The sequence below is a fragment of the Lycium ferocissimum genome, chromosome 4 (genome assembly GCF_029784015.1).
Source record: "Lycium ferocissimum isolate CSIRO_LF1 chromosome 4, AGI_CSIRO_Lferr_CH_V1, whole genome shotgun sequence".
Taxonomy (NCBI): domain Eukaryota; kingdom Viridiplantae; phylum Streptophyta; class Magnoliopsida; order Solanales; family Solanaceae; genus Lycium; species Lycium ferocissimum.
In genome coordinates this window covers 42,594,097-42,607,206 of record NC_081345.1, presented here as the reverse complement: position 1 = coordinate 42,607,206, position 13,110 = coordinate 42,594,097, and the positions used below count along the sequence as shown (strand labels likewise).

Below are 13,110 nucleotides of genomic sequence, written 5' to 3'. Positions count from 1 at the left end.
AAGGAAATGAGTACACCCTAGGCCCACCGTATGCATACATAATAAGTAAACAAAAAGAAAAAGAAGAAAAAAGGAAATACACCCTGGGCCCACCGTATGCATACACAATAAGTGAATTAAAAAAAAAAAAAAAGAAATACACCCTAGGCCTACCTTATGTATACACAATACAACTAATGTAAAAATAATAATAATAAAAAAGATACATTAAAAAAATGGAAAAGAGCATGGGAAACATAGCCCATGACTAGCTTATATGAGAGAGAGTCTCATTTTGTCAGGAAGGGCAGTGATGTAAAAGCACATCACAATAAAATATTAAAAAACAAAGATTCTCCAAGATTTCTTATGAAATGACTAATATATCCCCATTTTTGACAGTTTTGCCCAAAAGTGGTTTTGCCAAATAGATTTTTCTTTTAAATAATAGATGAAATTTTTACGGTTTTTTTAAAGTTTAATCTACATGGGCTACAGTAGGCTCGGTTGGTTGGGCTTACGGCTCTCGCTTATTGGTGAGGGTTCGAATCCCACATTGTAGTCCCCCTCCCCTATCCCTATATATTTTTTTTTAAATCTTCTCAAAATCAAATTCGGATATGTAGGATTGAATTGAAAATCCCCGGTATGAAGTTTTAAACTTCGACCATTTAAATCTAGCAGTTAGAAATCTGAAAAATTAATAATCCCTCCGTCCAAATATATGTGTGACATGTTTGACTGACACATAACTTTAGAAAGAAAGAAAGAAAGATTTTAAAACTCTGTGATCTAAAACAAAACATTAATAGCTTGTGCAGCTATAAAGCACTGACCTGAGATAAATGAGAAGTTTAAGATTAAATTATGTTTTAATAAGAAGAAAACTAAAAAAAAAAAAAAATCGCTTTGTTTTACTTTAATTTATAGAGGTATATTGTATTAAATTCTTTCAATATGCACTAGAAATTAAATTACACTCAGGAGTGAGACCTAGTGGTTAATGAAATAGGGCGAGAACCATGAGGTCTCAGGTTTAAAATTCAATGGAGGCATGCTTTGATGGAAGAGTTACCCAATACATCTATTGATCAGAGATACCAATACACCATAAAGTTAGTCGAGATCCGTACAAGCTAATCTACACAGCAAGCTAATAAAAAAGAAGAAAAATATGCCTGAGAAACAAACCATAGAGGAAAAGAAAAGGATCAGTAGGTTCATTATTTCATGAATTTTTGGGTTTGATCCCATGCACCTATTTGCGGCATCTATCGGGAAGTCGTTTCTGTCTTCTTTCTTTTCCTCCCTCTCTTTATAAATCATACTAATTCCTCTATCCTTTCTTCATTCTCATAAGTCCATCACAAACGAAACATCATCATTACTTCTTCTTCTTTTTATTATAATTAATATTCTGATCAAGAAGGGAGAAGTTAAAATAAACATGTTGATCTCAGCTTCTTATTTGAGATTTTGCTTCTCTGCTCATCATCCTCACTATGAACCTTCTTCCCCAGCAAATCAATCTCCTAAGTTCCTTAAAAGTAAGCTCTGGCTTTCTACTATGCTCTCCTTCTTCTTTGTAGTATTAAACTATTTTCAGTATTAATCATTTGTCGCACAAAAGTACTTTCTAACCACTTCTCTCCACTGGGATAAGTCATTTTCAAGTTTAGTACTACTAATTCCCCCTTATTCATTTTTTTTTTTTTGGTTTTCTTTTCCAAAAATCAGGATTGATTTTGTAGTAAATCAGCTTCTTTCTATCTCTCCCTGTTGCCAAATTTACACTTGGACATACTGACGCGCAGAGTTAGAATTTTGAGTTTAAGGGTTTTGAATCTCACAAAATGTCTACTAAACCTGCATACAAGCTTGTAGCTTTGCGTCTGGGCGTACCAGAAGTAGTACTTACTTACAAAGTTACAATATATTGGCAGAGTTTCAAAGGATGACTCAACCTGTTTTTTTTCAGGTAACAGATCTTTCGAAGAACATGTTGATTTCGGTTCAAAGTTGCAATGTAAGGCGGTTTCTAGACCTCGCACAAAAGGTGCTATTTTCATGCTTTGAGAAAAACTTAAATTATACATACTGTAAAGAAGTTGTTTCAAAAAAAAAAAGAAAGAGAATTAACAGTGTTCGTCACAAATAAAATGCAGAGTACAGAAAGGTACTGCAAAATGGTACTTTGCCAGTTATCAAGTGGGACGACATCGTGGAGGAAGTGGACATGGAACAAGAAACACTTGAGGTTGTAGTTAAGCCAAAAAAAAGAAAAAGAAAATCTTTTTAGCCTCTTCTCTATACTCCCTCTATCCCAATGTATATATCATAATTTTTTTTTTTAATTTGTCTCAAAAAAGAATAATCATACTTTGTTGTTTAGAGTATTTAAGTTTAAGCTTTTCATTATTTATAGCCACATAAATATTGTATATCTTGTTTTAGATCATAAACTTTAAGAAAATTCTTTCTTTTTAAAATTTCGTGCTCACTTAAACACTTTCACATAAATTGGACAGAGGGAATAGTACGTTAGTTCACATACATAATAAGCTAAGTTTTCTTGTGTTATTTTGTAATTGACTTTTATTTATTGGAAATATATGTGTGTAAAAGGTGGTATACCATTCATCAAATAAGATAAAGGAACATATCGATGCTGTTCGGTCAATGCTTCGATCTATGGAGGATGGAGAAATAAGCATTTCGGCTTATGACACAGCATGGGTTGCTCTAGTGAAAGACTTGAATGGAAGTGAAAATCCTCAGTTTCCTTCGAGTCTTGAATGGATTGCCAACAATCAATTGCCTGATGGTTCTTGGGGTGACAGCTCCATTTTTATGGTTTATGACCGTGTCATCAATACATTGGCTTGTGTTATTGCCTTGAAATCATGGAATTTGCATCCTGACAAGACTGTACTAGGTAAGAGTTTACTCCTTCCGGATAAAAAAGAGTGTCCATTTAGTCTTTTTTTTTTTTTAGGTCAAAAAGAGTGTTCAATTGTCAAATCAAGAAAGAATTAACTTTGTGATCAAATCGCAATACCTATTTAATTAGGGGTAGGGGTAGTTTAGTCAAATTACCTATTTTTTTCTGGCAGTTAGTATTTTTTTAAGGGGTGTGCAAATGGCTAAGTGAACATTCTTTTTTATCCGGAGGGAGTAATTTTTATTACACTTCTTATTGAACTTATGTATCTTACTTGCCAAAAAATTGCAGTATTCCGAAAGAAAGTGTCCGTTATTGATTAGAAAGAGCTTTCATTTTCACTTTATATTGAGTTATTTTTTATTGGGTTTGTAAAGAACTAGTAAAAGGGATGGGTCACGAACAGGAAATGTACTCTTCAGCTAACTAGTTTACCAAATATGCATGATCAAATTATACACTACCTATACGCTTCGGTTGTATAAGTAGTGTATAGGTGTGTGTGTGTGTATGTGTGTGTGTGTGTATATATATATAGTATAAACTATACACTGCGTACATATTTCGTAAATTAGATGGTCAAATAGTATTTGACTGTAATTTTTCCCATTAAAATGACTTGGCAAATTGGTGGATTTTGCCCCCATACGCGCGAGATAAATGTGAGGCTCAATTCTATTTTTTCCGTGATTGTTCAAACAGTTTTACAACATACCTTTCGTTTAAAAAAGAATGTCATTTTTTATAGTTATTACTAACTCTTTAATTTCAAAATTTCATATATATGTTTAAGATCATAATTCATAAGATTGAAGGACAATATTAATAATTTTTGACGTGTATATATATATATATATATATATATATATATATATATATATATATATATATATATAAATATATATACCCCTCTACTTTGGAAAAATAGCTAAAAATATCCTCCGAACTTATTTTGGGCCAAAAATACCCCTCTCATCCTTAAAGTTTTCAAATATACCCCTGTCTTGAACGAAATTAAGTAACCCGAAAATCATTAATTAAACCCGTTCCATCATTTAAACCCGACCCAACTAAATAATAACCCATAAGATCCCTTTATTCCCCCAATTCCATCAAACTTCAAACCTACGTATTGGGGGAATAAGGGGATTTTATGGGTTATTATATATATATATATATATATATATATATATATATATTTATATATATATATATGGATATTTTAAAGCCCTTTTTCCAAAGTAGAGGGGTATTTTTGACCCTTTTCCCTATATATATATATGCGCTTGGCATTGAGTTCGGTTGAAAAATTAATTATATGCTACGTTCGTCAGTTTCTGATTGTATACAAGTTATATCCATTAGGTAATAATGCAAAAAGTAAATAAATAAAAGAACTGGCTAGGTAACAGTGTTGCTTGCTTGTTTATGTAATTACTACTAATATTCATTCTATTTCCATTGTTTAATTAATAGAATGTAGAGTTCCGATGTAATCATGATACACTAAGAGACGAGGCCTAACAATTAACGTATCCTTTTGGGGTTTGGGATATAGGAATGTCGTTTGTGAGAGAGAATTTGAGCAGGATTGGTGATGAAAATGCAGAGCACATGCCTATTGGCTTTGAAGTGGCATTTCCTTCACTCATTGAGATTGCCAAACAATTATGCATAGATATTCCTTATGATTCTCCCGTCTTGCAAGAGATCTACGCCAGAAGAAAACTCAAGCTCACAAGGTAAACCATCAACTATATTTACGTTTAAAAATTTACCTATGCATAAATAATTTATCCAGAATTCAACAAGCTGTCTTATCTAGATATCAAAATCTATAAATGCAAAATCCTTGCTCGTCTCTGATGACATGCTTTTAGAACCATAAATATTTTGACATGTAACAAATTTTTATTTCTGAATCTTCTTGTTTAGTCAAACAATATGGTATAAATAGACGGAAAGAGTATGAATTACAAGAAAAAGTAGCTCATGAACTCGGATTGACAAGGCATCATCATCTTCCATGCTTCTCATCATGAACAAATTTTTAAAACATATCTAATCTTCTTCTTCTAGAGTAGTTCTTACTTTTATATTGGATTTGATTTTATGCAATACTTTTTGGATACAAAAGTTGAAGGACTTTTACTTTCCATGTATGTGACTAATGATAACGTGTGCGTGCAATAAAATAGGATACCAAAGGACATAATGCACAAAGTGCCCACAACTTTACTCCACAGTTTGGAAGGAATGCCAGACTTGGACTGGCAAAAGCTACTTCAATTTCAGTGCCCTGATGGCTCTTTTCTCTTTTCTCCATCTTCCACTGCCTTTGCACTTATGCAGACTCAAGATAATAATTGCCTCAATTATCTCAAAAATATAGTTTATAAGTTCAGGGGTGGAGGTACAAGTTTTTTATATTATCAATATAATTTAATTAACCTATTATTATCGGATATTTATAGGATATTTATTCAGTCATTTCTTATTTACTTATCATTCAGTTCCAAATGTCTATCCTGTGGACTTATTTGAGCATATTTGGATCGTTGATCGGTTGCAAAGACTTGGGATTTCTCGGTATTTTAAGTCAGAAATAAACGAGTGTATTGATTACGTCAACAGGTAGTATTATTTATTGTGTACTTTTAAACAAGTTGAGGAATCTGTAGACTGTGATGGTTTATCGTTTCCACTAAGTAGGAATACCAATTTTTATTTTTATTTTTGGTTTCTAGCTAGTGCTAGTATTATTTTAAATTCTGACTGTGAAATAATATGTTTTTGTTTTTTAGATATTGGACAAATGAAGGAATCTGTTGGGCGAGAAATTCCCTAGTTCAAGACATTGATGACACGGCCATGGCTTTTAGACTTTTGCGGTTGCATGGCTACGTGGTTTCTGCTGGTTAGATATCTCTCGTTTACATAACCTAATTAACATGAATTTAACTTACATACACGAAAACCATATGTCATATAAAGATTTTACATTATTAATATATTTTAATCGGTTATAACCTTTTATTATTGCTCCCTTTTGTCCTACATGTTATGCATTTACTTTTACTATAAGAAAAAAAAAAGGAGTTCTTTTTTGTCGTGTTTTTTCATGTGTCATTTAAATATTTTGAACTTTTAGTTATTGTAACTTATAATATTTTTTATGTAACTTCTATATATGTAAATTATATTTTAAATGTGAATCTCCGAGTCATATAACAATATATTTTCAGTTTACCAAATTTAAAGTTACTGTAGCAAGTTAGTCATTATAGGTCATTTTTACCTGATGGTATAAACAATTGTACTCTAGTAATGCACAAAAGTTAAAAGCTATTGTAATTATTATTTTTCTCAGATGTATTCAAACACTTTGAGAGCGGGGGTGAATTTTTCTGCTTCGTGGGACAATCGAACCAGGCTGTGACAGGAATGTATAATCTTTACAGGGCTTCTCAGCTAATGTTCCCAGGAGAGAAAATACTTGAAAATGCCAAATCATTCTCCTCTAATTTTCTTCGAGAAAAACGAGCTCAAAATGAACTGCTAGACAAGTGGATCATCACTAAAGATTTACCTGGAGAGGTACACACACACATATAGCAGTTGGACTTATATATATATATATATTTTTATTTTTATTTTCTCAGTAAAAGTATTTTTGTATTTATTTCCCACATTCATTTTCTTCTTCTAAAACTGTATTTTTATTTTTAACATGGTTAATTATTTATACAGGTGGGATATGCATTAGATGTACCATGGTATGCCAGCCTGCCTCGACTAGAAACAAGGTTCTTTTTAGAACAATATGGTGCTGAAGGCGATGTGTGGATTGGCAAAACTTTGTATAGGTACTTTTCAAATGCAATTGATATATATTCTCTATCGAACAAATCATTCAGTAACCTTTTCTTGCACAAAGATAATCCTTGCAAGTAATCTAGCAACGAGGGAATATTCTTTCTTTCTTCAATCCAAGAATGTTAATATCAAGAATTTAAGTTTTATGCACTCATTATAACAAGTTTTTAGATTATCAGGTTACTTAAAAGATAATTGCATGTAATTTTATTTAATAAGAGTAATTACCCAAAGTACATTTACCGTAATGCCTTCTTAAAATGTGAGATTTTTTAATATTAAAAATAAGACAAACTGCCTGCTATAACATGTAAAGTGACATGATGGTGTAAAAATTCCTTATTCTAACACCATGTTACTCTGACTCTTTAATGGTAGCTGATTGATAATCCAAAAACTGTACTGCTAATAATTTGTTAATTTAGATTTATGATTTAGAAATTTTTATACTATCATTGCAGTTTTTGTACACTTTTGCAATAAGGAGTCGCGTGATTATAAAATAAATAAGAAGAAAAAAATGTTGTTTTCTTAAAGAGTGCTCAGCTGGTTACCAAACCCAAGGTAATTGGAGCCCCACCATAGTTGGTATTGTATTCAGGCTGCATTTGCAAAAGACGGCACACATGCACACTCTTTTTTTTTTTTTTTTAATTGCACATGAGGCCGGAGAAGGGAAAATGGGAGAGTGGATACAATGTGGGATTCGAATCCTCACCAATAAGGTGAAAATTCAGGTAACCAATCAACTGAACTAGATCCCTACACATGCACACTCCATATATGTCTGTCTGTCTGTTTTTTTGTTTTGGTCTCGTTGTATCAAATTAAATGAACACTCAATCATTGATTTCTCATTCAATGCATATACATTCAAGAAATGCTACAAAATAGAGAGGCTACAATGAATACTTATAAAAAAAAAAAAAAAAAAAAACTGAGAAACGGTGGGACCTACAAAGATAAGGACAATTGGGAAAAAAAAACGAATCAAAACTCTTGCCTTTGCATTAAACACCGGATAATGATGTGCTTTGTCGCTAGTCTTCGTCACACCTCAGTTAGCTATAGATAATCGCCTGAAATCATTTTGACCTCTGGAATTCGACGTACGATTATGATTTATTTATTTAAAAAAGGACTGAATTCTTCCTTTTTCCTATTCTTTTTATATCTTAAACTAATCAGGATCTGATACAGGATGCCATTGGTTAACAATAACCTGTATCTGGAGCTAGCGAAGTCGGACTATAACAACTGCCAAGCTTCGCACCAGCTCGAGTGGAGAAGAATTCGCAAGTACGTAATTATAAAAGTAATCTAGACTTACCAGCTATAAAAACTGAAATCAATTTTTTTATCCATTAAAGTAACTAAACTTTACCTAATGCAATAGAAAGAGTTTAAATTATAAGCAATAACAATATAAAAAAATTTGTATATAACTAGGTCACTTAAAATATAATTGCATGTAACTCTATATAATAACATTAATTAATTGGTAACCTAGAAAAGCAATGATAAGTAGTTATGCAGCAACAAGTTAAATTATACTAATGGTGTAAAAAGCTCATTGCGCTATCAAAGTATACAACTTAAATCCCAACAAAAAAAGTCAACTAAACTTTTGACTTTAACTTATATATACACATTTAGTGTAAGATTTTTTTTGCACATTAGGTTACCTTTACCTATTGCAATAGGTAACTCTCTTATTTTCGAGATTATATATCGTGCATTTTAAAAAGACTTCGAGATCATCTTTTGGATATCTAATAATAACTTTATACCGACGGCGATATATGAGTATAACTTAAACACTTAGGACTCGTTTGGTTGGGAAACAACTTATCCCGGGATTAGTTATTCCACCCTCAAGGTGGGATAAGATAAGGCTACAATCCCGGGATAATTAATCCCGAGATTAGTTATTCCGAATTTTTATTCCAACCAAACATGAAATAAGGAGGCACTAAAATTTTATCCCGAGACTATTTTTGCTTATCCTTCACACCAAACGACCCCTTAAGCTATACTTCATATAATATAGTAACAATAAAACCTACCATGAAGCTGGTTGTCAATTGTTTAATTCAGATCTAAGCGGTCTAAAATTAAACTTGATGCATGCAGGTGGTATAACGAATGTGGGCTTGGAGAATTTGGAGTGAACGAAAGAAGCTTGCTGCTGACGTACTATTTAGCGAGTGCTAGTATATTTGAGCCAGAAAAGTCCACAGAGAGAATGGCTTGGGTCAAAACCGCAGCTCTTATGGACTGTGTGACATGTTATTTTGGAAGGAAACAAATATCTGTGCAAAACAAGATTGCCTTTATTCACGAATTCACACATTCCACAAGTCGATACTTTCTGAATTCTAGGTAATGTCTGTTTTCAATGCCTGCTTTCTTGTAGATAATATAGATCTATGACTTATCATACCGCGACATTTTTAAATGAATTGGTACGTATATAATACTAATGGATATTGTTTGTCCTAGGATTTATATAGTGGCAAAAGTTTTACTAGTGTAGCCGCATCACAAAATCATTTGTGGTAATAAGTATGACACCTAATTCTTAGCCCCAGAGTTTTGGTCAAGTTGTAAAAGCGCAACATATGATGTGTAAGTTAGACGCACACCATGAATTTGTTAACCCTACTACTGATAAAAATGTAATATTGAAGTGGAGAAGAGTACGAAGCATGAACTTATTATTATCCACCGAATTTTAAATGGTGCCCCTAGCCCTCGAGGAAAAGAATTTCACTGGATAATCCTTATCCATGGGGTAAAGTCTGTACTCCTTCCGTCCATTTATTTTGCATGCTTTCATTTTTAGTTTGTTCTAAAAAGAATATCATAGTACTTCCTTATTTAGAAAGAATTTAATCTTAGACTTCTCAATTTTATCATTAATGAAATAATTTATACTCATGTAAATTGTCTATGTTTATTTCACATAAAGAATCTTTTTTTTTTTTTTTTTTAAATTATGTGTTCAAACAAACGAGTCACATAAATTGAGACTGGGACACAAGCTCTTGACTATGCCACAAAATACAACTGCAAAAATTATTGTAACTAAAAGTGTTTTTCACGTAAAGTTTAGCTACAATATAGTACATTTATATGCATACATATACTAATGTTTTAATGATTGCTGATCATGGCAAGGCAGGTATAAAACAGAACAGAAGCTCGTCGGTATTATTCTGGGAACCCTAAACCAGCTCTCATTGGGCGCTTTGCTGACCCACGGCAAAGACATCCATCAGTTCTTGCGTCATGCTGTACATAATCTACTACTCGAGCTAGTTTTCATCAAATTCAAACTGTTGATTTTTTTTTTTTAAAAAAAATTTCTCATGAAATAAATGAATAAAATAGAAATATTTGTTATGTTTATAGTGGGAAAAGTGGCTGCTGACATTAGGAGATCAGGGAGAAGGAGCTGCAGAACTCATAATTCGTACGTTAAATTCGATCAGTGGCCGTTGGGTGTCGGAGGAGCTATTGTTGTCCCAAGCAAGTTACCAAAGGCTAATGGAAATTTCCAATAGAGTTTGTCACCGACTTCGTCTCTTTCAGCTCTTCAAGGTTTGACACATTTAACAAAGAACTACTATGAAACATTGATCATTGTCTGTTTCATTTACGTGGTACTCTTTTATTTCGTCTGGTCTGAAACTATAAACTATATTTATATTTCAAAATAATAGAATTTTAAATTTTGTATTCAATCCTTAAAGATAAGATTTATAGTCATCGAAATATTCATGCTTAGTATTGCTTAGAAGTTTTTATTTATTTATTTTTTAAACTCTTCTAGAGACAAACACTTTCACATAAAATAAAATAGAGGGAATAATTGTTACTCACTCCGGCCCAAAAAAAAGAAAGTAGTTTAGCACATAATTAAATTGGTCTTCGACCCCTTCTGTCACAATAGATGCTCTCGATTAGACACATTATTTAGCAATATATGTATGAAGCGCATCAATCCTCAATTTCATTTTATGTGCCACTATTTTCTGTTTAGTTTATTTCTACAAAGAATGACAAATTCCTATGAATAGGAGGTTGAGCTAGGAAAACCTACATTGCTAAAGAGATCACATAGGGCTAAAAGAGAACCATAAAAAGGATTTTTTGTGAATAGACATATCAGATTAACACAACATATATCTTTTTCTGTACATACATTTTTATCGTAGCCACTTTTTATCTCTTCTTGGCAGAGTCCAAAGAGATATATATGGCATTTGCCTGATATTAACAACCAGATGTTGTTTTCCATAAACATCAGGGACAAAATGCAGACAGCGAAATAATGGAAAATCAGCTGGATATGTTAACGTTTAGTGAGGAGATAGAATCCGACATGCAACTACTAGCTGAACTCGTGCTATCGCAATCCAAATGTTCAGATGAGGATTTGGATGCCAATATCAAAAACACTTTTCTTACTGTAGCCAAAAGTTTTTATTATACAGCTCAGTGTGATACAAGAACTATCAATTTGCACATAGCCAAAGTGCTATTTGAAAGAGTACTTTAATTATTCATCGATATCATGTACATTCTTCATTATAATAGGGTATATGTATCAAGAAAAACGATAGAGATAGAAATCGAATATGAAAAAAAAAAAATAAAAAAAATTCAAGCTCGAAGAAATTGTTGTGATAAAAAGGTGAAAAGCATTTTTCGTGTCCACTAGCCACTTGCAAGAGGCGGAGGCGGGATTTCAATTTTATAGGTTCGAATTTTAAGATGACGACTTCAAGTGCTAATAATTGGGTGTTTAACATGTTTCCATGAAATTCTTAACTAACACAAAGAATCCATATGTGGGCTTCTACCTTCGCTCCTCCAATAGCTTGTAGTGACAGCTCTGTCATACTATACTATGTTAGACAGTTTGTAATATTTATCAAGTGGGATTGTCCCACAACATAAGGCAAAAAGAGTTTGAACACTTTATATATTAAAAGTCTTGGGATTTTCATATTTTATTTAAAATTTGCATTAAATGAACATGAAACAAGGTGACTATTGTAATGGTCGCTTTTCTAACTCTATAAATATAAGGCCTTCCTTCATGAAGTGGGATAGAAAAATCTGCAGGTATAACACGGGCTTTGTTGTATTCTGAAGGGAATAGTTTATATTTTTCCCAGTTTGTATGCGGGCAATATCTCTTTAAGAAAAATCGATTCTTTCACGCCTCAAAGCCATTTCTTCTTCAATTATGTTTACCTATTTTTCTAACATACTATCTGAGTTATAGCGCGCTAGCGCTTAACTAATACATTAGAGAGTAAAGAGACTTTATTATGATCTTGCTGATCTCAAAATTGAAGAAAGGAGTGAATTCGATTGAATAAGTTTGTGTAGTGGATATATTTGAAAGAGTTGGAGATCTAGCACATTATGTTTGGCTTCTTTTGCCAAAAAAGATACAAGTCCTATGAGGTGGCTGGTATAAGAGCATGTTGCTCTTGCCTATATTTCTTGACTAGATTGTCTTCTGCTAGCTAAATATTCGACAATATATGGCAGGCAGATTGATTAAAAGATAGCACATCAGATATAAGATGAGAGTGGAGACCAGGTAAATCAAAATATTGAGATATTGTTTCCCATTTGGGACAAGCAAAAATCATTTAGACAAGACATCTCAAACTCCTTTCCCACTTACTTCGACCATATTTTGCATCATAGTCCACCCTATATATTACTACTAGCTAGCTAGTAGCATTAACACGAATTTATCAACCATTAAATAGGTTGAATCGATAAAGAGATAAATTAATACGTCATAACCGGGCCACTATTTGCGTTTGATGAAAATGGACGGGTTAAATTAAGCTAAATAATATGAACAGACTCAAATTGTTCATTTATTTATTTGTAGTAAAATCGTCTCCACCACAGATTTGTTACCCCGATTGACCATTGATTGTCTGGTCTGAAACTAATGTCCAGTAAAATCTTGTCGTGCTAGCGGCGAACAGGCAAGTTCCATCGATGCAATCCATTTCTACTGATGGGAAAAGCAAATCATCTTCTTAGGCTACTGTGGCCTTTTAATTTGCTGCTGATACTAAATTCACAGACAATCAAAACTTTTAAGACGTCAATTATTGGTTACTGCACGTACTACTACTCTCTTCATTTACTTTTACTTATCCACTATTGACTTCGCACGCCCCTGTCTCCCTAATAAGAATTAATAAATGAAGTATATATTTTATGATATATAATAGTCATATTAATTGGTGTATAGTCTTGGTAGACTTAGGAAA

General features: G+C 32.6%; 1 protein-coding gene across 3 annotated transcripts; it reads left to right on the top strand.

Annotated features, from left to right (window-relative positions):
• The first annotated feature begins 1,105 nt into the window (after positions 1-1,105).
• LOC132053078 (ent-copalyl diphosphate synthase 1-like) lies at positions 1,106-11,371 on the top strand. 3 transcript variants are annotated; one of them, XM_059444910.1, is made up of 15 exons: positions 1,109-1,526; positions 1,958-2,035; positions 2,145-2,236; positions 2,605-2,914; positions 4,530-4,662; positions 5,119-5,333; positions 5,434-5,554; positions 5,725-5,837; positions 6,291-6,517; positions 6,671-6,786; positions 7,997-8,095; positions 8,930-9,178; positions 9,981-10,092; positions 10,211-10,399; positions 11,109-11,371. In XM_059444910.1, exons 1-15 carry the CDS (start codon positions 1,427-1,429, stop codon positions 11,358-11,360), a joined length of 2,406 nt encoding a protein of 801 aa, XP_059300893.1. In that variant the 5' UTR covers positions 1,109-1,426; the 3' UTR covers positions 11,361-11,371. The 3 variants fall into 3 exon arrangements, with proteins under 3 accessions (XP_059300894.1, XP_059300893.1, XP_059300892.1); XM_059444909.1 differs by having other exon boundaries at positions 1,111-1,526; positions 4,479-4,662; XM_059444911.1 differs by lacking the exon at positions 7,997-8,095 and having other exon boundaries at positions 1,106-1,526; positions 4,479-4,662.
• The last annotated feature ends 1,739 nt before the right edge of the window (positions 11,372-13,110 follow it).